At 41.1% G+C, this 25,797-nt stretch overlaps 4 protein-coding genes across 4 annotated transcripts in view; 1 reads left to right on the forward strand and 3 right to left on the reverse strand.

The window, feature by feature from the left end:
* Nucleotides 1–10: 10 nt before the first annotated feature.
* Nucleotides 11–783, reverse strand: LOC6634839 (low molecular weight phosphotyrosine protein phosphatase 1). The gene is made up of 3 exons (XM_002058483.4): nucleotides 630–783; nucleotides 218–567; nucleotides 11–159 (listed from the first exon to the last, which is right to left on the reverse strand). Exons 1-3 carry the CDS (start codon nucleotides 658–660, stop codon nucleotides 73–75), a joined length of 468 nt encoding a protein of 155 aa, XP_002058519.1. The 5' UTR covers nucleotides 661–783; the 3' UTR covers nucleotides 11–72.
* A 552-nt stretch (nucleotides 784–1,335) lies between these two features.
* Nucleotides 1,336–2,325, reverse strand: LOC6634840 (low molecular weight phosphotyrosine protein phosphatase 2). Its single transcript, XM_002058484.4, has 3 exons — nucleotides 2,147–2,325; nucleotides 1,704–2,062; nucleotides 1,336–1,652 (listed from the first exon to the last, which is right to left on the reverse strand). The coding sequence occupies exons 1-3, from the start codon at nucleotides 2,193–2,195 to the stop codon at nucleotides 1,554–1,556; spliced, it is 507 nt and encodes a 168-aa protein (XP_002058520.1). The 5' UTR covers nucleotides 2,196–2,325; the 3' UTR covers nucleotides 1,336–1,553.
* Nucleotides 2,326–5,633: 3,308 nt separating this feature from the next.
* kmr (kramer) overlaps nucleotides 5,634–25,797 on the forward strand; it is a 67,185-nt gene continuing 47,021 nt past the window's right edge. The window contains exon 1 of the mRNA XM_032439290.2: nucleotides 5,634–6,344. The gene's annotated coding sequence lies outside the window, so the exon portion shown is untranslated. The remainder of the gene's footprint in view (nucleotides 6,345–25,797) is intronic.
* Ubc87F (Ubiquitin conjugating enzyme 87F) lies at nucleotides 9,337–10,265 on the reverse strand. The gene is made up of 2 exons (XM_002058485.4): nucleotides 10,106–10,265; nucleotides 9,337–9,987 (listed from the first exon to the last, which is right to left on the reverse strand). The coding sequence occupies exon 2, from the start codon at nucleotides 9,977–9,979 to the stop codon at nucleotides 9,476–9,478; it is 504 nt and encodes a 167-aa protein (XP_002058521.2). The 5' UTR covers nucleotides 9,980–9,987; nucleotides 10,106–10,265; the 3' UTR covers nucleotides 9,337–9,475.

Raw genomic sequence — 25,797 nt, forward strand, 5'->3', positions numbered from 1 at the left:
GTTCGCACACTTATTTCAATTGCGGTTTAATCAGTTTATATATTAATTATGTACAACAACATTTAACTAAGATTATTTTTGCAGTCGCTGCTTTACAAACGCTTCACAAGCCACCACACACTGCTGATAGGCCGTCTCGAAGCCCTCGGCGCCACTTTGCTGGAAAGGAAACGCAAATAATTTAAATTAAATCGCAAGCCATTGACAGTTAACTTACATAATAGGGATCCTCAATGATGCGGTCCTTTGCGTTCAGCCCAAAATCGCCCAGCATAAGCAGCTCCGCCTTGGAGCCCTTCGGCGCCAGGCTGCGCAGCTGGCTCATGTTGTCCTCATCCATGCCAAATATGTAGTCGAAGTCGGTGAAATCCTGCTTTTTAATTTGGCGCACAATGTGCTTACTGTCAAGGCCATGCTTTTTAAGTGTGCTCAAGGCACGCGGATCTGCTCGATTTCCCACATGCCAAGATCCGAGCGCGGCGCTGTCGACAACAACACCTTCAATTTTCGCCTTGGCCAAGGTGTCAACCATAACCACCTCGGCGATGGGCGAGCGGCAGATGTTGCCTGTGGACACAGTAAAGGCGATTAGTGTGTCGAGCCATTTTTGCTTTCAATTAATTTATTACCCAGGCAAATCATTAATATTTTTTGCACCATATTAAAACGGAATAGTAATTTTTATGTATTTATGCCGGTTAAACTATCAGCTGCCATTTGGCAACACTGGTGCACTGGCACAAGTTGGCAGCTTTACAGCGCAACAGCTGTTAGCTCTGCAATGTTGCCAGCCAGTTAAATCCCGATATTAATTCTGTCGTGACGCGCGTTTTAAGAGCAGCTTCTTAATTTGCTTTCAGACTCTGAATCTTGTTCAGACTATAATTAAACTTTTCGTTCGAGTTCGGGAAGTGACACAGGGATACGATATTATATTTGTAAAATACGTGGCTTAGACAAGTGCTATTTCTTTTTATAACAAACTAGCAATATGAACAAAACTAACGGAATGGTGAATTTGAAGCGAACTTATGTTCATGGCGGCAAGCTGACAGTAGTTCACCACAGTTCGCTTCGGATGTCGGTATAAGTGAAAATAAAACCAATGCGAACCGTTTCGCACACTTCTCTAAATTTTATAAATAAATAAAACAACATTTCATTAACATGCTGACGCTGCTACACAAACGCATAATCAGCTTCTGCATTTGCGCCATAAAATACATGTCGCGGCTCACAATAACGGTTGTTTGCAAATTCGTCTTTGCCAAGCTGTTCCACCACAACAGCCTCAGCTATGGACGAACGGCAGAGGCTAGCATTTAAAAGTCTTATTGATGAACAAGTCGAATTTTTGTCGTCAATTAATTTATTGCCAAAAACAAATTAGTATTTTTTTCAACATTGCTAAAATCAATTTGTACGCCAAAGTTTATGTTATGCGATTTAAATTGTCAGCTGTCGTTGCCAACACTGGCGAACAAGTACACAAGCTGGCGGGTAACATCGCAACAGCTGTTGTTAACCCTGCAATGGTGCCCGCCAGTTGAATTCTATGTTATAATCTCGTCCTGTCGCGCTTGTTTTAAAAAATTGCCGCATGCCTGCGTGCACTGCTCGTAAATCTTCTGAAACGGCGCCTCGCCCATCTCCTACAAATAATAATTATATATAAATATAATATATAAATGCTCGCTATTTACGTAGTATGGATCCTCGATGATGCGTTCGTTCGGCTTCAGTCCAAACAAAAAGTCGCCCAGCATCAGAAGCTGCGACTTGGCATAGTATGGCTGCAGCAGCTTCAGGGAGGCCAAAATGCTCTGATCCATGCCCAGTATATAGTCGAACTTCTCGAAATCCTCCGGAGTCAGCCGTCGCGCACAGCTATGATAGTTGATATTGTTCTGCCGCAGCACGCTCAACGCCCGATCATCCGGCCGGGCGCCCAGGTGCCACGCCTCAATCGCGGCGCTGTCCACGCGCCAATTCGAATGAAGATTGTCCTTGACGATGATGTCACGCAACACAGCCTCTGCGATTGGTGAGCGACAAATATTATCTGAGGGGGATTTTAAATATATATTTTTTTTAAATTTTATTATCATATTTCTTTTAGATTATTATAATTATTTTTGTTTCTCACCCACGCAAACCATCAAAACATATTTGGTTTTACGTGCTTTGTTGCTCATTTTCTACGGGTTTTCCTAAGTCTCTTCAAGGCGAGAATTTGCAGAATTTTATTTTTACGAATATTGCTTAAACTTGTCTGTTTTTCTGTTTACAAACGAATTTTATGTAAATGTTAAATGACAGACAAACTGGTTGAGACTGAAAAAAATAAGAATTGTTCACATTTAGTTGCTCTATTAAAGCACCTGTTGCATTAGAAGTAAAAATACACAGATATATCTATGCTATTATATACATATATTTGTTTGTCTGCATATTTCCTGGTACTACAGTTTTTGCCGGATGTGGATAAGTTCGTGTGTGAAATAAGATTAGACTGGTAAACAGAGTGCGGACTTCTTAAGTCGGGTTGTTTGGTCTGTCTGGAAAAGGATTCGAAATGCTAAGGTTCATTTTTTAGGGGATAAGTTCTGATTATGAACAAGAAAAAGTGCCGAATGTACTAGCATACACGTTAGTCTCGCAGAAAAGTTAAAAACAAATTATCTATCACAAAAGGAGCCAAAGCAATATGAAGATAAATAGATATAAAGATACAAATTCACATGGAAAATTGATTATTTGATCTTATTGCCCAATAAGGAAACTTCATATACGGAATTTCGATTTCGATAAAGTTCACGTGTTTACAATGTTCTTATGCTCAACAAACCTGCAATTTTCTAGGCTGTATATTCGACTATATTTGATATCTTAGACAGCAAATGATTTTGTTACCAATTTCTTGTTATTTCTCGTAACATTTCTTAAAAGTTATATGAGCTACATTATAAATTATAGTATACATAGGTCCAACAAATGTTTCTCAACCACTCAGAATCGAAGAAGATCATTTTTGAAGGCATAGTCTTGAGCTTGAATGTGATATTTATGCACTGAAAATTGCATTCAGATCGGACAACAAGCACCGAAGCTTGCCACAAATTGTGGGCCCAGAGCATGTGTGGCAGGGTATATCACAGTCAGGCACACCCGATGAAGTAGAGAGTAGAGCTCCAGGGACTCACTTTAAAGTATTTCGGTTTTAAGTAAACATTGAGCAGGATTTCAAGTCCGTGTCTGAGCCTGCGAGGTGTTAATCTAAACACAAAGTATTTTTATAAGTAGTTCAAGTCAAGTGCCTCGCACTTCCGGCCGGAAGTATTTGCGCAAGTCGAACGAGTTGAGCTATAAACGTTTAATTAAAGTTGGCTAAATGCAGAAGTGCGAGACCATTTCCATGGCCAAAAGCTGTGCTCTGTCAAAGTTGCGTCGAGTTGTGCCCCATGAATATGCAAGACCTCGCAGGAGCTCGAAGCACCTCTCACAGGACCTCTTTCTGCGACAGATGCACATATTCTTAATGACTTTTATGGTGACGGCAGCGTCCACAGTTGGCAGTTGGCAGTTCTCGGGTGGCCAGGCGGCAAGGCGGGGTCAGCTGGGGGTCAAAGTGCAAGCTGCTGCTGTGCTCAGGTTTGGGCTTGTGGCACAAGATGAAAACTTAGTTTTATGCAAATTACACACATAACAAGAAGATAAACAAAACGCCAGACCTGACGAGTTGCCTGCTCTGCATTTAAGGGGCGGGCCGGGGCGTGGCGAGTGCATCAAAGTGAGCTTGTCTTGGCGCAGACAACAACAGCTCGACTCATGCAAATTTCCTAGGCCAGGCGTTGCTGCAGTGCATCCTCGGCAATTGACAATTGTTCAAAATGCAAATGGAAATGCAGCGACACATGCGACAGCAAGAACAAGCTGTAAACGTGCTTTAATGGGCAGTGCCTGACTAGAATATACCCTGTCATTAATATTTTAAAGAATTTCTTTTACATATAAATACATTATGTTATACAAGGATACAAGCTGCGAGATGGGGTTAGCGAACTTAAGCCGAAAATCGATACTTATCGATTTCGTGGAAGCGGGCCAAGTTATCGTTGATTGCGTTATTATACCCTCTGAAATCGATGCTTGATTGGGTATACTTCTTTTGACATTTTTCATGGGTACAGGGTATCACAACACAACAACAACTAATGCATATGCGTTGAGCGTTATGTTTAAAGGCGTTGACATTGTCAGGAGTTTGACAAACGAGAAGGTCTGCTGCAGATAAGATAAAACGGGCAGCATTATCAACAGTCAGTGCAAATACGAGTGTACCACCGACAAGAGGAACATTTTCAAGTGCAAATGAGGCGGCAAACTGATAAAAGATGAAAACCATATGCAAACTAGACAATTATGAGGCAGATGGACAAAATGCCAACAAATATGGCCGTAGAGCAGCCATTTTGCAGATGAAAAGCGGAAAAGCAGTAAAGCTGCCAGACAGACACAAATGTCTTGCCAAATGTCTATCTATCTGTCTGTCTGTCTGTCTGACTGTCTATTTGTATCTTTATCTTTATCTCTATGTAGCTGGCTGGCAGCTTCATCAAATATTTAGCGCCAGGCATTGTACATATTGTAAAATGTAAATACGAAACGGACGTCGAAGTGGTGGAGTGTATCTGTATATGTGTGTGTGTGTGTGTGTGTGTCTGTGTAAATACAAACTACCCTGTGCTGCTCTTTACGGGGGAGGTGCGGCTGCAGCTGCGGGTCTGGGTGTGGGTGTGGGTGTGGGTGAGGGTGTGAGGCAGTGCCAACGACCAAGAGCGCACAAAAACAAAAACCATCGCAGCCAAAAAGCCGGCAACAACAAGTGCCCAGCAACAAGCCTAAAAGTTGCGAGCAACAATGTTGCCGGCAACAATGTTGCAACAAAGCTGCTGACAGTCGCGTTCAGGTGCGGCTTGAGCTATTAGGGGGTTACATGTTATTTACATTAAAAAACCCATATATTTCAGAAATATATGTACTTTTTCTTGAAATAAATGGATGAATATTTAAAGTAAATATAAGAACAACATTCTATACATTTAGAAAATATCAATTTAAATGAGGTCTGAGCTTGTAATAAGTATGTAAACATTCCTTCTTTATTCATGTCAAGTCAATTGGGATGCTTTCCTTAAATATTGAGTTACATTTATTTTTAAGCAAAACTAAAAAGTATTTATGGATAAAAACATGTACATATATTTGGAAATCTTGATATAAACTATTAATCTTTTAAAATTCATTTTATGTGAGCTCTTAGTACAAGTTCAAGTACAACAATTAAATCAAATACTAACCCGTAATAGGTAGCTCACTTAGGTGTACAGCAAAATTCTTAACCCAAAAATATTCGCTGGAAATAATAGTAACAGCATGTGCTGCTGTAAACACGCACACATGTGGGCGCAGTGCAGGCAAGTCCGCTCCTGTGTGTGTGTGTGGCCTGGCTAGGGCAGAAGTGCATGTGTTTGCGTGCATTTATCTCGTTTCGACTTGTTATACTGCGACGCCAGCTGCGACCGAGGCAGCGACTGCGAAGCGACTGCGTTGTCAGAAACTTGTTTTCAATGTAGTTGGGTTTAGTTTACTTTGAGACGGCAACGCAGGTGGACGTGTGCGCTCGACAAACCGGCAAAACGTGAACGTGAGGCGCGTCGCGAATGAACGGAACGAAACGTAGCGCGTTTTTAAAAATACACAAACACATGCTAATAAAAAAAAAACAAATAAGCGGCAGCAGCAGCAGCAGCGACAACAACAACAACAACAAAAAGTGTTTATGACGCGGCGGTACGCGTCAGGTAGTTTCTGCCTCAACTTCGATATGATTATTGCCGTTGTTCTGCGTTTTTTTTGTAAATTATTCCAACAACAAAATCAACAAGCGTGTAAATGCTGCTAAGCTTGTGCTTAGATAAACAGATAAGCAGCGCGATTCTCGGTAAAAGAAAGTGTTCGAACGCAGCTTCCTAGAGTGCAAAAAAAAAAAAGAAAAACCGACTAACACATACCCTGGGCTTACTCAACCAAGGAGCAACGACCAATAGCGACATTTTCACTGCAATTTGCTGTCTCGCTCGCACCACAGCGCACAGCATATACGATATATGAAAACCAGTATCTGAGTCAATGTATCTGTAAGATACAACGCCAGCTCCAGCTCCAGCGCATATTGGAATTTACTTAAAGCGTATGCGACGCACGCACACACGCACACACACACGCACAGCATACATACGGGGCGCAGCGCTTGTCTATTGGATTTGTACTTGTTTTTGTAGGTAAGTGTACGCACAAGGCGGCGGCGCCTTTTTCCCAGAAACAAGACACTGCCTTGCCGGGTTTTTCCACCCTCGATCGCCGCTAATGAAGCTGACCTGCGCCTGCTAGCAGCAGCAGCAGCAGCTACCTGTCTGACCCCGGCTAAATAGGCTCAAGCTGATGGCCCCGCTTTCCCGCAAGTAGATTTCACTGCGTATTGAAATGCTATTTATAAATCTGAAGATCGTGGTCCAGCTCCACCCGCCACCGTTCACTCCCCCCTCTCCCTTGTCAGCTCCAGGTATTCCGGCCTTACGCTTTGTGCGTTTTGTTAGCCACAGACAAGTCAAGACTGAAGTCGAAGCCGGTTTTCGACTTGGGCAACAACAACAACATCAATTCAATTTCTACTCGCTGAGTGAGTTTTGCTGCGCTGAAGAAGAACCTCAGCCACAGCGACAGGCACAGTCACAGCCACAGCCTCTGCCACATTGGAGCAGCATCGATGAGACTTCAGCTTCAGCTTTGTGGCATCTCTTTCTTATACCCTTTTAGAGGGTATTATAGTTATCTCAAGAAATGTGTAACGCTTGAATGAAAACAACTTCCACACCATAAAAATATATATTGACCAGTATTAACAGCCTAGGCGATATATATCTAAGCTATCGAGACTCTTAGCTTTAAAGATATTGTCATGGAAAATTTGCGTAGTTACGGATCGTATAACAATACCACAAAGTTGCCATAGGAATAGTTCTGCTTGTTTCGTTTATCATCTTCTTAGTTTCACTATTGTGTGTAAAACGAAAATCTGATCAATACTGGATGACTATATCATATAGCTGACATTGGAAAGATCGGTCAAAGATGCAAATTCATTTTTGTTATGTTTTTCTAGATATCTTAAACAAATTTGTCTTTAGAGTTTCTTGCGAATGAACCAAATTTTCATATCATATGTTTCCTATATCATATACCTTTATATGAAGAATCGACATGCGTATATTAACTGTTTTTTTTTTATATGAATTGTGATTTTTAAATTTCTGCTCATTTAAGTGTAAGGATATTTAATCTTCGGCGTGCCTTCTACCACGTTTTTTGTCTACAAGCAGGTTTTTGTGCTGTTTTCTTCGGCTTTTCGTTTTCGTTTTTTATTACTTACATATTTTGTTGGCCAAGATTTTTTTTCAGTTGATTCTTTACAGAATTCTTGTTTTTATTTGTGATTTTCCCCTGTCGCGTATTTGTTTTTGGCCAACTAGCTGGCTTGGCCTTATTTACCCAGTTCTCCAATCGCGTTTCTGGCGCTGATTCATAATAATTTTGGAATATTTTAATATGCATTCGCCAGACAGTCGTGCTTTTTTTTTGTATTTTTTGTTTTGGTATTTCTTTGGGGGCACACCCAGAAGAAATCAAACTGTGGCTAAAAATGTTCATTAACCGCTTTTGAGTCACTGTCCAACAATGTGGCAGGCATGACCGGATTATGGCCGGAACAAAACAATGCAAAATCAAAATGCAAAACTTGTTGCTAAACAACAACAACAACAATAACAACAGCACAAACAACGACAGCAAAACAAACTTCAGTTAGCCGTTAATAAAATGCTTTCGATACACTCACTGTGGGCATATTAATCTTGACATTAAATTTGCAACTCATGGAAGGTGACTTATGTACAACTGCATGTCTAAATGACAGCGTGATTGACTGACTGATTGATTGGTGATAAATCAAAAGTGCATCCGTCGGAGTTAAAAGCTGACAATTTTAGGTATCGAGTGCGATGGGGGGAGGATCGTTTGGCAATTCCACACAGAAGCGTATATAGTTGACTAAAGTTTCGGGCTCCAACTTATTTTTAAGGATTATTATTAATTTGAGACGTGCTTCACGAATTTCTCTTATATGGGCCAAGTTTGCCAACACAAAGTACTTGATGAATGCACGGGTTTTGCAGAAATTTTGTGGAATTCACGCGTAACTGTGAAAAATGGGTGGAAAATGCTTATATCATACAAAAATTGGGCATGAGGGTAATATGTCTAATGGAAAAAAGCAAATTAAAAACCAAATCAATTTTTGTTTAACTGACAACCATATAAAATATACCAAAATGTATAATATATAACTCTTCCACAAAGTCAAATATTGTCTATCCGAATAATCTTTTAACTTTTCAAAATTTTTTTGAATTGCCATATTTCTGCAAGGGTATTTGATATTCGGCAGATCGAAAAATAATTGTGTTTTCTTGTTAACAGTCGTTCGACCGCCATGTGCCCAGATCGACCAGGTGAGTGGCGCGTTTTGCTTCGGCCATGTGAAGTAGAAGTCAATAAAGCTGCTTACAGCCAAGACAAAAAGTTAGCACAGATCCAACTGGCAAGTGGCAACTGGCAACTGGCATTTGGCAAGTGTGTCAGCAGTAGCTGTCGTGCATTAAGCACACGGCTTAAGATTGACCCACACTTGGTCGACTTGACCAAGTGGCTGAAGATGCCGCCGCCCGCCCCAGAGATGCAGCGCGAAGGCTAATTAAAGCTGACAGGCGTCGGCATAGAAAAGCACGCTAATCATGTGAGAAACTTAATTAAAGCGGCGCATTTGCAGCTGCTGCGAGGCCAATTAAAGCCAAAACCAAAAACCAAAAATAATCCGCCAGAGTAAGAGTAAGAGTCGGGTCAGACCGACTAGAATATGCCCTGTACTCAGCGCCGAGCTGTCCTCACAAGCAATTGCACTTCCTTTTATGTTCCCGGGTAAATTTATGGGAAATGCTTTCTTGATTAACTGTTATAGTCCAATCTTTATGAAACTTTCAGGGCAAGAATATGGCATAGAAGAGCTTGTGCATACTAAAGGCTCTGGAGAAGTTCTCCCTGCCTGGTACATACGTTTGCACACAAACAGTATACCCTGCTTTATGCATATACCAGGCATACAGGGTATACAAATTCTACACTTTCGCCCGAGGCAGTTGTGAATTGTACTCCAGTCGCTAGATTTTTGCAAGCAGTCGCTTATTTTATTCGCATGCTTGAATGTTGACCGTTCCGAGTTGAATGTATGTGTGTGCGTGTGTGTGTGTGTGAGTGTGTGCGAATTTTGTAGAGCTATGCATGTGGTGCACGTCCCATTCTAGACCTCCTCCTGGCTGCGACGCACACAGCGGGCCACCTTGCGCTTGAACTCGGCATGATCTTCGCGCCATTCCTTGGCGGCGTCCACATTGGCGGCGGACTCATCGTTGGGATCGGTTAGCATGGAGATGACGGATAGCAATATGGTTTCGACGGTATGAACGGGCAGCCAGCGCTCCTCGGCCTTCTCGTAGCCCCATTTGTCGTCGCCGGGCTCGTGCAGAATGGAGATGCACACATCGCCGTTCTTTTCAATATTCGGATGCCAGATTTCTGTGACGAATTTCATGCGAGGCGGCCTCAATGGATACTCCTTGGGAAAGATCAGATGCGCCTTGAAGCAGCCGCCTTCGTAGAGTGTGTCCGGCGGCCCAATGATGACCACCTCCCATTTGAAGATGTCCTCATCGTTGATCAGGCCTGCGGAGAAGCCCTCGACGGGATTGCGATGCAGCTCAGCGAGTTGCCGCTTCAGCAGCAGCGATGCTTGCAGTTCAGACATGTCACTGGCTACACGAACGACAATAATAATTATAACAACAATAGAATTAATAATAATAATAATGATGATTATTATAATAGCTATGATGATGTAGTCGTTTGTGTTGACTTCTTTGGCGCTACTTACTGGAATTTTGTTCAAAAATCTCGACGTTATGTTCGTGTTGTTTATTGTTTTCTATTTTTTTTCGGAATTTTTGTACACTTTTTACGGTGCTGAACTACGCTGAAAGTTACGGCCAACAAACATTGACAGCTCTCGCCTATAACTAGATGTTTTCAGTTCCCAATTTCTCAGTGTAGACAGTTTCTGCAAAGGAAACTTATTTGCATAAGCAACAACAAGTTGAAAAAGTCGAAATTGAAGCCAGTATTATGGTCAAATTTGAAAAACTAATCAGGAATGGTGTCGGAAAAATTGAAAGAACTAATTTATCCATTTGATTTAGGATTATGATTACAATAACGACGTCTTGTTAGCCTAGTTGACCGCCTCTCTTTACGCTTCTCATAAATCTGACCTAAACGATTTCAACTGGCTACCTCGCGCTTACTTTTTAAGCACTCAGCCACGCATGCTCGTGCCCAAATGAGCTCAAGCTAAATTCTACAAAGCCTCATCTTATAGCTTAAACTTGACCCAAAAGGAATCTTCTGCGGGTTGTTTAGTCAAGTCAGTCTGTACTCTTTCATCATTGGATTGCCTTGGGAACTGCATTGCTTAGATAGTAGTAAGATTATTTGAAAATCTCTGCTTGAATTCAGAGAGTAATAAATATCTGTTTATTACTCTATGACTTGAATTGATGGCTGAGCTTTTCACAGCTTTTCTTTTAATGGTTTTGCGGCTTAATTTTCTGAAATTCTTTCAACTTCTCTGGCTAATAGTCGCATAAATTAGTTGTAGACAAAACCGCATTGCAACATTCTTTGTGCGCATTTGAATTATGAATGCTGCCACACATTGTTGCAACTTGCAATGCCTTTTGGGCTTTTGTAACACGCACACACACACATATACATTAACATACAAACGCACTCATATGCCACATTTGTATCTCTTCATTCTCATGCTTTTCACACACTCTGCGGCTTTTTTGCCAATTGCATTTGAATTTTGTGCTGGCATTTTAAACCAGCATCTCGCCCCCCCCTCACATATCTATGCCTGACTGAAATTATGCTGCCGCAAATGTGTGAATTGTTATGTGTGTGTGTGTGTGTGTTTGCTGTTAGCCAGTTTTGCCAGTTGGGCCATTTTCATGCACATTTGCCGTTTGCCGGTTTTTCAAGTTTTTCATGTTGCAATTTTCACCAAATTCCATGTGCACATGTGTGTGTGTGTGTGTGCGTGTGCATAATAATATTTACCTGGCATTTGCTGGCCAGACAGCAACAACACGCCCTAGACCCCAGCGGTAGAGGGTAGAGAGGGGCAGAGAGACGGGAAAGAACTTATCTAAATCGAAAAGTGCGCTTCGCATTTTACAGAACCGAACGAGCGCACATGTATCTATCAGATACTTTTGACTAACTGACTGACAGCTGCTGTTGGTTGACTCGTGGCATGCCCATTTAAGTGCCACATGTGGCAGTTGTACGGCGCACAGCTTGTGCCACAAGCCTGTTACACAAATTATCAACAATGTGCGAGAACTTGAATTTCCATTTCGTTGAAGTGTCGCTCGCGACCCAATGATAAAATGGCATTAACTTCAATTGATTTTCATATAATTATCATAAATGTGCCCACACACACACACACACACACACACTAATACAGATTGGTTGCCATGGCAGTTGTGAGTGTGTTTTATTTTGGTGGGCGTGCGACAATTGCATTTCCGGCATCACGCGAACTTCTACCGGTCTGCAGAGAGCCCACGCTCTTGAACTCTCTGTTCGCAGTCTGCTCTGTTTTAGTTTTGTTTTTCTTTATGTTGTTGTTTTTGGACGGAGCAGGTGCATCAGTTGGCCGTCGCCGTTGGGTGCCCACGCTGCGTGCCTCAAAATGCTTGCTCATGTTGCCAGCCTCATCGGCCAGCTGTCGGCGTCGATCAGTTCCAATTGATTCTGGTCTCCCTCTACCTCTCCCTTTCTCTCTATTTTTTTTTGTTCGCTCATGCGTTTCGTTTTGGTGGTTGCTTAGACAATTGTTTGGTCGTACACATTGCTTATGCCAGGAACTACCTGTTCTGGTTAAACTTACATCATTTCCATTTCGATTAAAAAAATATTATCATACGAACAGCTGTTCTCAATTTACTTGGCTTCTGCTGTGCCGCTCTTTGCGCTTCTCATGCACATGACTTTGACAAGTAAACAATTAACTAGTCATGCTGTTAGACATATAACTGTAGTAATCAACTATCTCATCTAATCCAATATTCTTTTTACATTTTTTCTACAATTGACTTACTTTTTGCTTGCAGTTTCCGTTGTATCAGGCAACAAGTATTGTTTTCTTTATAAACATTTGATTTAATACCATATTAACAGCAGATCTTAATTTTGTTTCGCTCAAAGTAGTTGCTTTTGCCGCTCCTCATATGACCTAACTTGAGAACAACTTTATTTGGGTTTTGACTGGTCATATATTTATCGAATCGTATATGCTTCCCAAACATAGTGAATAGGAAGTTTTCTAATATGATTTAATAGCTGAAGAATCATAATTTCAGATCTGTAACAAAATGTTTCAATACCTTGGTATGGCTTTATGTTAACCCACTTGACCGCCTCTCCTTGCACTTCTCATAAAAATGACATTAACAACTGACCAACTAAAGTTCATATTGGATTTTTGAGTAACTTCCCTAACATATTTGATAAGGAGTTACCCGCAGTGATTCAATAAAATAGCAGCATATTTTCAGTTACATTATTTAGCCCTTCTATGCGCTTCTCACAAATCTGCTCGATTGTTGGATCTTTGAGTTATAAACTTATATGCATAATGTTTTTTAACTTCGCTAACACATTAAATGAATAATAAGTTAAGTGCTGTAACAAACGGTTACCATAACAGCTTGCCCCAATAACGACTTGCCTTAATATGTTAGCTCACTTGACCGCCTCTCTTTACGCTTCTCATAAATCTGACCTAAACGAGTGACCAACAAAATTTGCTCGCTTATTGGATCTTTGAGTTACGAACTCATTTTTTCAGTGCACTTTTTGTTTTGCTGGCAAGCGCACAAAAGTTTTCCATTATTTATTGTATTTTCTTTTGTCCGCCGCTGCTGGCCAAGCTGCCATAACGGAACAATGCTCGAAAGTCAAAATGCACAAGAAATGGCAGAACGTTGAGGGAAAACTAAATAAATTTTGCAGCAAGTTGCGCAAAACGATAAATGAAAATGCAACAGAAAACCTTTTCCACGTGCACATTTTAATGTGTTTTGTGCGTTGTGCCATTTTATAATTGAGTTGGCCGCCGAGAAAGTCGAGCGGGGAGTTCGGCGACTGCCATCAAGTGCACTATGCCGGGCGGGTAAAAAAAAAAAAGAAGAACGGCCGGGCATCCAAGCTGGTTCTGGTTCTGGATTTGCGGCTGGAGTTGGCCAAAAGGAGTTGCAGCTGCAGTTGCTGCAGTTCATGTGCGCTCATGTGCACTGACTGCGAACAAAAAATTCTGCACTGAAATGCGATATTACTACTACTTCTTCCTCTTTTTTTTTTTATATGACCTGTAGTATAGTATAAACTGAAGTGGGTATATTGCAAACCCAGCAAATAAACGCCATTGACAGTAGAAAGTTGTCTGAAATATGATAAGCTCTCCGCTCTCTAACGCTTTCAAGCTAGACTGAGCTCTGCGATTGATAGTTTGCCAAATGAACTTGAGCACGTTTATTAAATCTATATATATATATATATATCTATATATATAACTATATATTTGATTAGGTAATATTTTGGCTAAGCAAACGCTTAGCTCATCAAAATTTTAGCTGCGCTAAGGTACTTAATTTTTGTTAATTAAGAAAACTACTTTATTTTTATGCTATTTTTAGCTTGCTTGAAGTTATACGTTGAAGTCCATTTATTTAGTTTAATTTGCTTAAAGCTACTTTTAAGGATGAGAGGAGAGAAGAATCTCAAGCAGCTCGCCAGTTTCGAACTCTTTAATATACTTCTTAAATATTACTCTTTAGGTAGAAAATAATTCATTGTAAACTGAATTTGCATTTTAAAGGTTTCTTTATACATGAAATGAGATTTAATAAGTCTTTAAAATATGCTTTAAAGAAAGAGAATCTACTTTTTCAGATACTAAACATTTATAATTTTACCTATAACTGGCTTTATTTATAGCTATATATAGTAGAGTTTAGATATTAAAAAGAATATATAATTATATTCTATTGAAAATGGGTAAAATAACTTTTAGTTTTCACTCATTTTCCATTGACATCGGCGTTTGTTTTGTTTATTTATTTGTATGTATTATTTGTATTTGTTTAGTATTGTGACAATTTTCATTTAGTAAATTATTGTTTATTTTATAAAAATAATATTCTACTTGCGAAGTCCAAAATTAGTAAAATTGTAAATGGGTATTTTCTTAAATTTGAGCTAACTCTTTTTTTTTGAGTGTATAGTTGCAATGGGAGATCTCTGTAACTGGTGCACAGGCATACAAAGCCACCGCCCTTGTCGTCATCATCATGCTCATTATCTTCTTCATCATCCTGAGCATCTGCAGCTTCATCAACATCATCATCATCATCATCATCATCATAGACTACGGTGTGGTCCGTAATGAACGTTTCCGTCAACTGTGCTCCAGTTGAGCGCATATTCAACTGGGCCGCTTTTAAAAACGCATTTGAAGTTGTTTTTTGTTTTTATTTTATTTTTTTTTTGACGCGCGCGACTTTAAGCCCATTTGGTTGAATGTTTGGCTTGGTTAATAACTCAATTTGTCCTTTAACGGACTTTTGTTTTGTTTCACGTAATTGAGGTAACAAACAGCATGCTCGAGCTTGTGTTGCGTAATAGCCGCCAGCCAAAAGCGAGTTAAGTAAAACACCTTGGCTACAACGTCTGGGACGGTAGCCGAAATGGGCCGTTAGACGGCGGCGTGCTTAGAGTTCATTTACTTTTCGAAGAAAAACCCTATAGAAAAAGCCCGGAAAGAATCGCGCACTGAAAACTGAGGCAAGCGCAAAATGTCATTTCTATTTTTTATTTCATTGTTTCTGCGCTTTTTTGTCACATTTCTTTTGTATTTTTCCCATTTTTTCCATTTTTCTCCATTTTTTTTTGTGGATTTTGTTTTCATATTTTGCCAGACCATTTCGTTTTGAAAACGCTTCGTTTGTCGCTTTTTTCTTTTTTTTTTTTTGTTGTCTAGTGCTTTTCTTTCGGGCGGGCTCGAAAAAATCCAAGCTTGGCCTAAAAAGTGCTTATTAAATTTAATGACAGCACGTTTGCTTGCAACTCGACTTCACATTTTGTTCAGTATTTTTATTCTTTTTTGTCGCTTACTGAACTTTTTTGAACCGCAACTTATAGTTTTTTGTTTTTATGTTATTTTGTTTTAATGCCTCTTTTTTTCGCGTTTTATTGTGGGCCGAGACGCATTGGGAGCAGAGGCCATAATGGCACGGTCTTTACATTTAATTACGTGGCACGGCTTTTTATTGAGCGAGCCCCTAAATGAACGCATAATTCACGAAATTGTTGCACAGCTTCAAATTGAAATTGTTGCTAATTTGGAATTTTTTCTTCAGCTCGAAAGTGTGATTATTTTATACAAATGACTTTTGTGTTCAAATGAAACCGGACATTAAACATAATTGAATGAAAAAGATCTTATTCTTTTTATACGTTTTTTTTTTTTAATATTCTTCAATGTAATTTCTCGCATATACAAGTTGTTTGATAAATTATTTAAAAACTCGCGGCCGTTGCTTTCGTTTGTTTTTCATGTGACGCTGCAAACTGTTGAGGCCGAAAAGAAAAAACTGAGACCTCGTAAGCCCTGTGGGAATGTCTCAAAGTAGTCATAAAAATAACAGTTGAACGGAAATCAACACTGATACGTGGCCCTCGAGCCCATCTGTAGGCGCCCATCCGAGTGGTATCTGCGGTTAAACATTTATTTACCTCGTGTCTTTCTTAAGAGTTCAGTTGTAGATGCGACGTTTAAAATTTGAGCAGCAATTGAGCTATCGCTGTCAGGTGCGCCTCCAAATGACACTCCGATGACGGCGCAGAAATGGGTTAATATGCGATTTAGTTGGCCTATACAGTTATTGGCTTAAAGTACTGAAAGAGAGAAAGAGAGAGAGATAGGGAGGTATCTTTAGAAAGTCAAAGAACGTTTGGTGCAGGCAGCAAGTGTGTCTGGCTAGAAATTCTTCAATATTTAGGCATAGAATAAAATAGATACATAGGTATATATATATATATAGAAAGATTGATAGAGAGATGGACAGATCGATGAAAAGATAGATAGATAGGTAAAGAGATAGCTAAGCTAGACAGATATATAGATAGATAGATAGATAGATAGATAGATAGATGGATAGATAGGAAGGTACGTAGATAGATGCTCCGAAAAGTTATTTAAAAGAACTAATTTTATAAACTAGAATTTTATAATTTATGTAGAGTATCTTCCAACAAGTCTCCCCTCAAGTGGATAACAATTTAAATCAGAGAACCTTTACAATTAAAGAGATTCAGTTGGTGCAGGGCTCAACTAGAGTAGCCCATTTGCAGCTTCCTCCCAGGTATCGATCGGCTTTTATTATTATTATTTTAACCTGCATTTCCTGCCCCAGGGCTGGCAGGCGTTCCACTTTGCTGCTACGCGCTGCTTGCAACTTGTTGAAACGAGAGTAAAATGCGCCAATTTTGTTCATGCTGTAAATGCAATTTATATGCATCCCAAGAACGGGCAAACAAGAGACACGGCCACTTTATCACGCAGCGCTGGCCAAGCGTGAGGCGACTGCGGTTCCATGCGTGTCTTCTTCTTGACATACCCTAGCCATATTGAAGACTGCTTAATAAGCGGGTATATTGCAGATTTGCGTACGTTTGTGACAGCTTGCACGAGGTATTTGCAATTGGGTAAACAAATATTCCAGATACGAGTCATTAGTTAATCCTGTGCATAAGACTCTCACTCTTATGCTGGATTATTGTAAGCTAATTATAATTTTCCAACTCAATCTTTTCGAATATAAAAGCCTTCTGTATAGAGTGAAGCTCGTAGTTAAGGGCAGGGTATCTCTTGGTCGAGTAATTGCGTCGCGCGCGTTCTTACTCTTGTTTTACTAATACTTCTTGCTGTTTGCTGTGAATGCAACAAAGCGGCAACAGTCGGCGGCATGCACCATCCCAACCATGTTCCCGTTCTCGTTCCAGTCGCGACTGCTGCATCTATTGTTCTGGCAGCTCGTGCTTGTGCCAGATTAATGCGCCAAGTGCTCGCCAGAGCCGGGCGTGGCGAGGCGAGGCAAGACAAGGCAGGTTTCGATTTCAATATGAGGCGGATGTTCGGTTTAATTGCGAGCAACAACGTGGTCATTTATAATTCATAGAGCAGCGTTGCGCCCAGCACTCGGCGTCTCAGGTTGCCGTTGAACTTGGGTGGGGGTTCGATCAATCGATTGGTCAATGAAAACTGAAAGGCATCCTTGTGCAGCGTCTTGTTAACGGTTCAGTGGCCGCCAATTGCCAATTGCCAATTGCCACTTGCACTTGACACTTGCAACCGTAACTGGCCACAGCAAGGTGCCCCTTGCAACATTTCGCAGTTCGATTACATTTACAATTGAATGGGACGTTGGACACTGGACGCCGAACTTTCACTGCAGACACGTCGTATGCTTGATCGAAAGCATGAAGCCAAAGTTTAATTGAATCTGCGCGGACAACAATACACACACTCGCACACACGGCGTGTAATTGGCAACATTCAATGGCAGCAACTTTCAAACTTGGCCATTTCTTGCATTTGAAAGTTATTGTCCAGCAGCTGTGACTGGGCTCAAACAAATTGGCAAATACTCTGCGCACCTGCATTAAATGCTTAATGAGCTGCATTTAATATAAGTCGAGCTTATTTATTTGTGGCATTTTTTAATTATATAGAAAACATGTTTGTAGCGAGGCATGAACATAATCAAGTCTATAAATTTTGACAAATGCAATTGCAAAAGGACATAAATAAATACTAATTAAATAGAAAATATATTTATCTTAGTCATATTTAAGTCCACATGCCAAGTTAATTATTTGCAGCTCTTAAAGTTGCAAATGTTAATTACATATATTTACAGGGTATTCGAAAATAAAAAGTATGCAATTTGTCTATATACTCAAGGAGTAATTGAAATTTAGGTTAATCAATAAACTAACTTTAATCTTATGATTGTTAACGGTTATTAATATTCGGTATTCGGCCTGCTTGTTGAGTCCAAAAACTTTGGCTTGACTTGCAGCCGCGACATTATCGATAAGAAACACGCCTCAGCTACGCAATGCGGGCGTGTCCCTCGATTTGACTCTGATTTGGGGCGTGGCATGGCCCTGTGGCTCTGTGTCATAAATTGGGTCAACAAAATGTGTACAATTATGTGGTGTTGCGGGCAACGCGACGCCCAAACTGCAGCGAACTGTTGGCCCTCGCCCGACCAGGTCGAAAGCATTGATTTTTAGGGCTTTAAGCGAGTGAAAACAAAACTCGTTTTTTTTTTTACTTGATGTAACTGAGATTTGGGTGCCGCTTGCAACAGAGCTTACAACGGGTTTTGGGCGCCCAACACGAATACCAACTCGGGGATACCCTGAACTAAGCGTCGACGTGTTGTTACAAATACAAAAATGTTCGGTCCTTGAAGTCCGATCTTTATGCGATTTGTAGGTCTTAAGTGTGTTTGGCATGCAAAAGTGTGCACATTCCGAAGCGCACGGCTTTACCTTTAAAAATGAACTTCTCTTTTAAATAAAATAAATAAATAATTAGATAAATAAATAAATGTGGAATAGGAAGAAAGATATGTCAAGCTTCTATCCTCTATATAGTTTCCGAAAGCGAAGTCAAAGAAAAGATTCTTCTGATTTTCAATCAATAAATTTAATTTTAATTTTGTAGATTATAGTTATAACATTCGGTTAGATCTGTATTATAAAGAGATTGGCCATATAATTGGAACAGGTCAATCTGAAGCGTATATACTCGTGTATGTACTCTAAGAAAAAATAATATACACTTTTTGGTTTGCCGAACACGCGCATAAAAACCCTTGAGCACACATGGGAATGTCATATAACAGACACACACACACACACACACACACACACAAATGCTGCTGCGACTTTCCCATTTGCAGAGATTTTCATTTTCACATTTGGATATTTCAATATTTAAACGAATGAAATTCGTCTCGTTTGATTTGCATTTGCCGCCAAATGGGATATTTGAGCTTATGAATATTGACTGTCATGACTATCCCCCCTTTCTCTGTCCCTTTTCAACTCTCCCCCTCTCCCTCCCACTCTTTCTCTGTATATGTATTTATTATGCGTGGCTTTGGGCTGCCATGACAAATCATTGCTGCAATTGCAGTCGCAGAAGTTTGATCGATTCGATGCAGTTGCTCCCCTAGCACTGCGCCCCTCCACCCCTCATGTTGCTTGTGGCTTTCAGCAAACTGCGGTTAGCTTGTCGCACTCTTCCCCCCGCATGGAGCGTGGTGGGGTCTGCCCTGCTCCACTGGGCAAACATAAAGCTGGAAGGGGCGGGGCGCATCGCTTGGCTAAATGCCGGAGTAGGCGATGGGAGGAAAAGGAAATGTCGCTCGTCGCTTTACATTATTAAGTAGTAAGTGTGCGTGCGTGTGTGAGTGTGCGTGAGAGAGTGTGTGTGTGTGTGTGTGTATGTGTCAGTTGCTGTTATTTGATTTTAGGCATGCAACATCTCTCAATGGCCCCTGCCCCAGTTTTGTAGGCCAGTGTTGTTGATATTTTATGAATTTTCTTCGTTGCTTATCAGCTGTGGCATAGTTTCTGTTGTGTGGGGAGTTGATAACTGCGCCGCTGGCATCGCATGTGGCAACAGAATGTGCCTCAGATTGCTAAACAGCTAAAAACAGCTAGTCGAGCAGCTGTTTGCGGCTGTTGCTGGCCAATTTAGCCGCCAAATTGGCGGCAATTCTCGCAGGCGCCGCTTGCAACTTGAAATGGGTGTCCCGTGTCCCGTCGCCGTGTCCGCATCGCATGACAAATGACTCTGCCCGAGTGGCAGCAAGTGGCAGCCACTTCAGATGCCCTCTCAATTGCACTTGGCTTTTATATCTGTCTGTCTGGCTTGTGATCGCCGCTTTTACTTTTTAAGTAGCTGGTTTTCTCAGCTATTTAGCAATGCATTTCCTCTATATATATACCCTGTAAGCAAAGGAGGAAAGCTGAACATTAAAAGCTGTGGCAACATTATTTCGATCAGTATAAACTTTAGGTATTTATTGGCATTTAAGTAATGCACCCTTATATACCCTGTGAACGTGCAATTGCTCAAATAAAATTTGTTAAAATGTCAAGGAATCAAACAAGAGTAGTGCTATAAACGAATTAAGCAGTGAGAAAAGCAACTTTTAACAACACTTTTATAGCAAATTTCAGTTTGCAAGCGCCTTCATATCTTGTCGCCGCTAAAAAACTTTGAGAATAATAAAAAAAAAGCGATGACTTTAAGTTAATTGTTGGTTATTATTTCGACTTTTAAATATTATTTGTATTTAAATTATTTTTATACGATAACCAAAAACTACTTCAAGAACCGCCCAGTTTTATCATTAGTTAAGGTTTCTAACAGATCTAAGTCGGCAAATATCTTATTATTTTCTCGCTGATATAACTCTTTGAGAATTATATGCGGCACTTAACGATAAATATCAAAGCGATAATTATCGAAATTTATCTGGAATCTGTCTCTGAAGTTCAACAAGTATAAATGTTTAACAAATAATAATTTGTTTTAAAGCTCTAGGGTAGCATACCTTTAAATTGGTATTTAAATCAATTTACGGGGTATCGCCTGCTTTATATTCCCATTGCAAGTCTTTACCACTTGCTGCCACTGCAGCTGTGCAAAGTTTTGTTGAAGATTTTGTATTTTATTGCATTTGCTTGGGGATTTGCCCTGATGATATGTCGCTGGCATTTGGTGAGCTTCAATTATTTTGAGTGTAACGTGATTTTGGTGACTTTCTCGCAGTTCGCCACGAAAGGGGTCCAAATTGGTGTCTGGCACAACTTGGGCAAAGAAAAATGCTGATTACTAGTGAAAAATAGTCACTTATTGCCAAGTTTTTGTCGTTGTTGTTGTTGTTGTCGTCGACATTAACGTAATTCAAAGCCCCAGCGAAATGTGCTGATCAGGCATTAAGTTGCTTTAATAAAGCACGGCGCATGGATATATGCGAGACTGTCGACGTACTCCGACCACAGCTTAGCCTCGAGTTATTTTTGTTGCCTTCCCCCTTTCAGATCTAAGCAACTGTTCGCGCAACAAAATTGCGACACTTTAGCTGCACGAACTGCGCGACGATCATTAAAATCGATCAGCGGATCGAGTCCAAGCGGCTGCAGGTGCAAAGCCAACTAGATTGTGCAAGAGTTGGAGCTGCAAGAAGAAAAACAAGAAAGAAAGACTATCTTCAGCACGCCGAAGATCTAATACCCTTGCAGACCCAACCTTTTCATAATGCTTATAGTGCTTTGCCCGTATCTAAGAAGCACAGGTATTAAGAGTTGCGAGTGCTCGACCTTCAGATACCCTGAAGCCAACGCCGAGCTGTCGTTTCAATGTTTTCTAGCTTTCCTCTACACCTATTTGGACGATGCTATAAAAATATAACAGTTGGCATAAAACACATATTTAAATCCTGACCCACCCTATAAAAGATTAGAAAAGAATCATAAAAATTCAACCATGATGATCCCATAAAATTAAAAAAAAAAATCAGTGCAAAACGATATTTAAATAAACTAAGCTTAACAAGCAAAACGTAAATCTAAATATTATGTAATAATAAACGACATATCTCCGCGCTCCGAGCTATGTCGTTTTGAAACGACATATCTTCGCGCGGATATATGTCGGTTTAAGAGCGCGGAGATATGTCGTTTTTAGAGCGGCGGAGTTATGTCGCTTCAAAACGACATAATCTTGCCATGATCAACGGCGGAGTTATGTCGTTTTGAAACGACATATCTTCGCGCGGATATATGTCGTTTTTAGAGCGCGGAGATATGTCGTTTTTAGAGCGGCGGAGTTATGTCGCTTCAAAACGACATAATCTCGCTATGATCAACGGCGGAGTTATGTCGTTTTTAAAGCGCGGAGATATGTCGTTTTTAGAGCAGCGGAGTTATTCGCTTGAAAACGACATAATCTCACCATGATCAACGGCGGAGTTATGTCGTTTTGAAACGACATATCGTCGCGCGGATATATGTCGTTTTTAGAGCGCGGAGATATGTCGTCTTTAGAGCGGCGGAGTTATGTCGTTTTGAAGCGACATATCTTCGCGCGGATATATGTCGTTTTTAGAGCACGGAGATACGTCGTTTTTAGAGAGGCGGAGTTATGTCGCTTGAAAACGACATAATCTCGCCATGATCAACGGCGGAGTTATGTCGTTTTGAAACGACATATCTTCGCGCGGATATATGTATAGATATGTCGTTTTTAGAGAGGCGGAGTTATGTCGCTTCAAAACGACATAATCTCGCCATGATCAACGGCGGAGCTATGTCGTTTTGAAACGACATATATCTTCGCGCGGATATATGTCGTTTTTAGAGAGGCGGAGTTATGTCGCTTCAAAACGACATAATCTCGCCATGATCAACGGCGGAGTTATGTCGTTTTGAAACGACATATCTTCGCGCGGAGGTATGTCGTTTTTAGAGCGGCGGAGTTATGTCGCTTCAAAACGACATAATCTCGCCATGATCAACGGCGGAGTTATGTCGTTTTGAAGCGACATATCTTCGCGCGGATGTATGTTGTTTTTAGAGCGCGGGGATATGTCGTTTTTAGAGCGGCGGAGTTATGTCGCTTCAAAACGACATATCTCGCCATGATCAACGGCGGAGTTATGTCGTTTTGAAACGACATATCTTCGCGCGGATATATGTCGTTTTTAGAGCGCCGAGATATGTCGTTTTTAGAGCGGCGGAGTTATGTCGTTTTGAAGCGACATATCTTCGCGCGGATGTATGTTGTTTTTAGAGCGCGGGGATATGTCGTTTTTAGAGCGGCGGAGTTATGTCGCTTCAAAACGACATAATCTCGCCATGATCAACGGCGGAGTTATGTCGTTTTGAAACGACATATCTTCGCGCGGATATATGTCGTTTTTAGAGCTCGAAGATATGTCGTTTTAAGAGCGGCGGAGTTATGTCGCTTCAAAACGACATAATCTCGCCATGATCAACGGCGGAGTTATGTCGTTTTGAAACGACATATCTTTGCGCGGATATATGTCGTTTTTAGAGCGCGGAGATATGTCGTTTTTAGAGCGGCGGAGTTATGTCGTTTCGAAGCGACATATCTTCGCGCGGATGTATGTCGTTTTTAGAGCGCGGGGATATGTCGTTTTTAGATAGGCGGAGTTATGTCGCTTCAAAACGACATAATCTCACCATGATCAACGGCGGAGTTATGTCGTTTTTGAAACGCCATATCTTTGCGCGGATATATGTCGTTTTAAGAGCGCGGAGATATGTCGTTTTTAGAGCGGCGGAGTTATGTCGTTTCGAAGCGACATATCTTCGCGCGGATGTATGTCGTTTTTAGAGCGCGGGGATATGTCGTTTTTAGAGAGGCGGAGTTATGTCGCTTCAAAACGACATATCTCGCCATGATCAACGGCGGAGTTATGTCGTTTTTAAAGCGCGGAGATATGTCGTTTTTAGAGCAGCGGAGTTATTCGCTTGAAAACGACATAATCTCACCATGATCAACGGCGGAGTTATGTCGTTTTGAAACGACATATCGTCGCGCGGATATATGTCGTTTTTAGAGCGCGGAGATATGTCGTCTTTAGAGCGGCGGAGTTATGTCGTTTTGAAGCGACATATCTTCGCGCGGATATATGTCGTTTTTAGAGCACGGAGATACGTCGTTTTTAGAGAGGCGGAGTTATGTCGCTTGAAAACGACATAATCTCGCCATGATCAACGGCGGAGTTATGTCGTTTTGAAACGACATATCTTCGCGCGGATATATGTATAGATATGTCGTTTTTAGAGAGGCGGAGTTATGTCGCTTCAAAACGACATAATCTCGCCATGATCAACGGCGGAGCTATGTCGTTTTGAAACGACATATATCTTCGCGCGGATATATGTCGTTTTTAGAGAGGCGGAGTTATGTCGCTTCAAAACGACATAATCTCGCCATGATCAACGGCGGAGTTATGTCGTCTTGAAACGACATATCTTCGCGCGGAGGTATGTCGTTTTTAGAGCGGCGGAGTTATGTCGCTTCAAAACGACATAATCTCGCCATGATCAACGGCGGAGTTATGTCGTTTTGAAGCGACATATCTTCGCGCGGATGTATGTTGTTTTTAGAGCGCGGGGATATGTCGTTTTTAGAGCGGCGGAGTTATGTCGCTTCAAAACGACATAATCTCGCCATGATCAACGGCGGAGTTATGTCGTTTTGAAACGACATATCTTCGCGCGGATATATGTCGTTTTTAGAGCTCGAAGATATGTCGTTTTAAGAGCGGCGGAGTTATGTCGCTTCAAAACGACATAATCTCGCCATGATCAACGGCGGAGTTATGTCGTTTTGAAACGACATATCTTCGCGCGGATATATGTCGTTTTTAGAGCGCGGAGGTATGTCGTTTTTAGAGCGGCGGAGCTATGTCGTTTTGAAGCGACATATCTTCGCGCGGATGTATGTTGTTCTTAGAGCGCGGGGATATGTCGTTTTTAGAGCGGCGGAGTTATGTCGCTTCAAAACGACATAATCTCACCATGATCAACGGCGGAGTTATGTCGTTTTAAAACGACATATCTTCGCGCGGATATATGTCGTTTTTAGAGCGCGGAGGTATGTCGTTTTTAGAGCGGCGGAGCTATGTCGTTTTGAAGCGACATATCTTCGCGCGGATGTATGTTGTTCTTAGAGCGCGGGGATATGTCGTTTTTAGAGCGGCGGAGTTCGAGCTCTAAAAACGACATATATCTGCGCGAAGATATGTCGTTTCAAAACGACATAATCTCGCCATGATCAACGGCGGAGCTATGTCGTTTTGAAACGACATATATCTTCGCGCGGATATATGTCGTTTTTAGAGAGGCGGAGTTATGTCGCTTTAAAACGACATAATCTCGCCATGATCAACGGCGGAGTTATGTCGTTTTGAAACGACATATCTTCGCGCAGATATATGTCGTTTTTAGAGCTCGAAGATATGTCGTTTTAAGAGCGGCGGAGTTATGTCGCTTCAAAACGACATAATCTCACCATGATCAACGGCGGAGTTATGTCGTTTTGAAACGACATATATCTTCGCGCGGATATGTGTCGTTTTTAGAGAGGCGGAGTTATGTCGCTTCAAAACGACATAATCTCGCCATGATCAACGGCGGAGTTATGTCGTTTTGAAACGACATATCTTCGCGCGGATATATGTCGTTTTTAGAGCGCGGAGATATGTCGTTTTTAGAGCGGCGGAGTTATGTCGTTTTGAAACGACATATCTTCGCGCGGATATATGTCGTTTTTTGAGCGCGGAGATATGTCGTTTTTAGAGAGGCGGAGTTATGTCGCTT

This window comes from Drosophila virilis, chromosome 2 (assembly GCF_030788295.1).
Source record: "Drosophila virilis strain 15010-1051.87 chromosome 2, Dvir_AGI_RSII-ME, whole genome shotgun sequence".
Lineage (NCBI taxonomy): Eukaryota > Metazoa > Arthropoda > Insecta > Diptera > Drosophilidae > Drosophila > Drosophila virilis.

Excerpts from the sequence above, each read along its gene's own strand:
- LOC6634839 (XM_002058483.4), bottom strand. The coding sequence starts at position 660 with ATGGTGCAAAAAATATTAATGATTTGCCTGG. Across the intron at positions 568-629 it reads AATATTAATGATTTGCCTGG|GCAACATCTGCCGCTCGCCC; the intron begins GTAATAAATTAA and ends CTGTGTCCACAG. Across the intron at positions 160-217 it reads TCATTGAGGATCCCTATTAT|CAAAGTGGCGCCGAGGGCTT; the intron begins GTAAGTTAACTG and ends TTTCCTTTCCAG.
- Ubc87F (XM_002058485.4), bottom strand. The coding sequence starts at position 9,979 with ATGTCTGAACTGCAAGCATCGCTGCTGCTGAAGCGGCAACTCGCTGAG.
- LOC6634840 (XM_002058484.4), bottom strand. The coding sequence starts at position 2,195 with ATGAGCAACAAAGCACGTAAAACCAAATATGTTTTGATGGTTTGCGTG. Across the intron at positions 2,063-2,146 it reads TGTTTTGATGGTTTGCGTGG|ATAATATTTGTCGCTCACCA; the intron begins GTGAGAAACAAA and ends AATCCCCCTCAG. Across the intron at positions 1,653-1,703 it reads TCATCGAGGATCCATACTAC|GAGATGGGCGAGGCGCCGTT; the intron begins GTAAATAGCGAG and ends TATTATTTGTAG.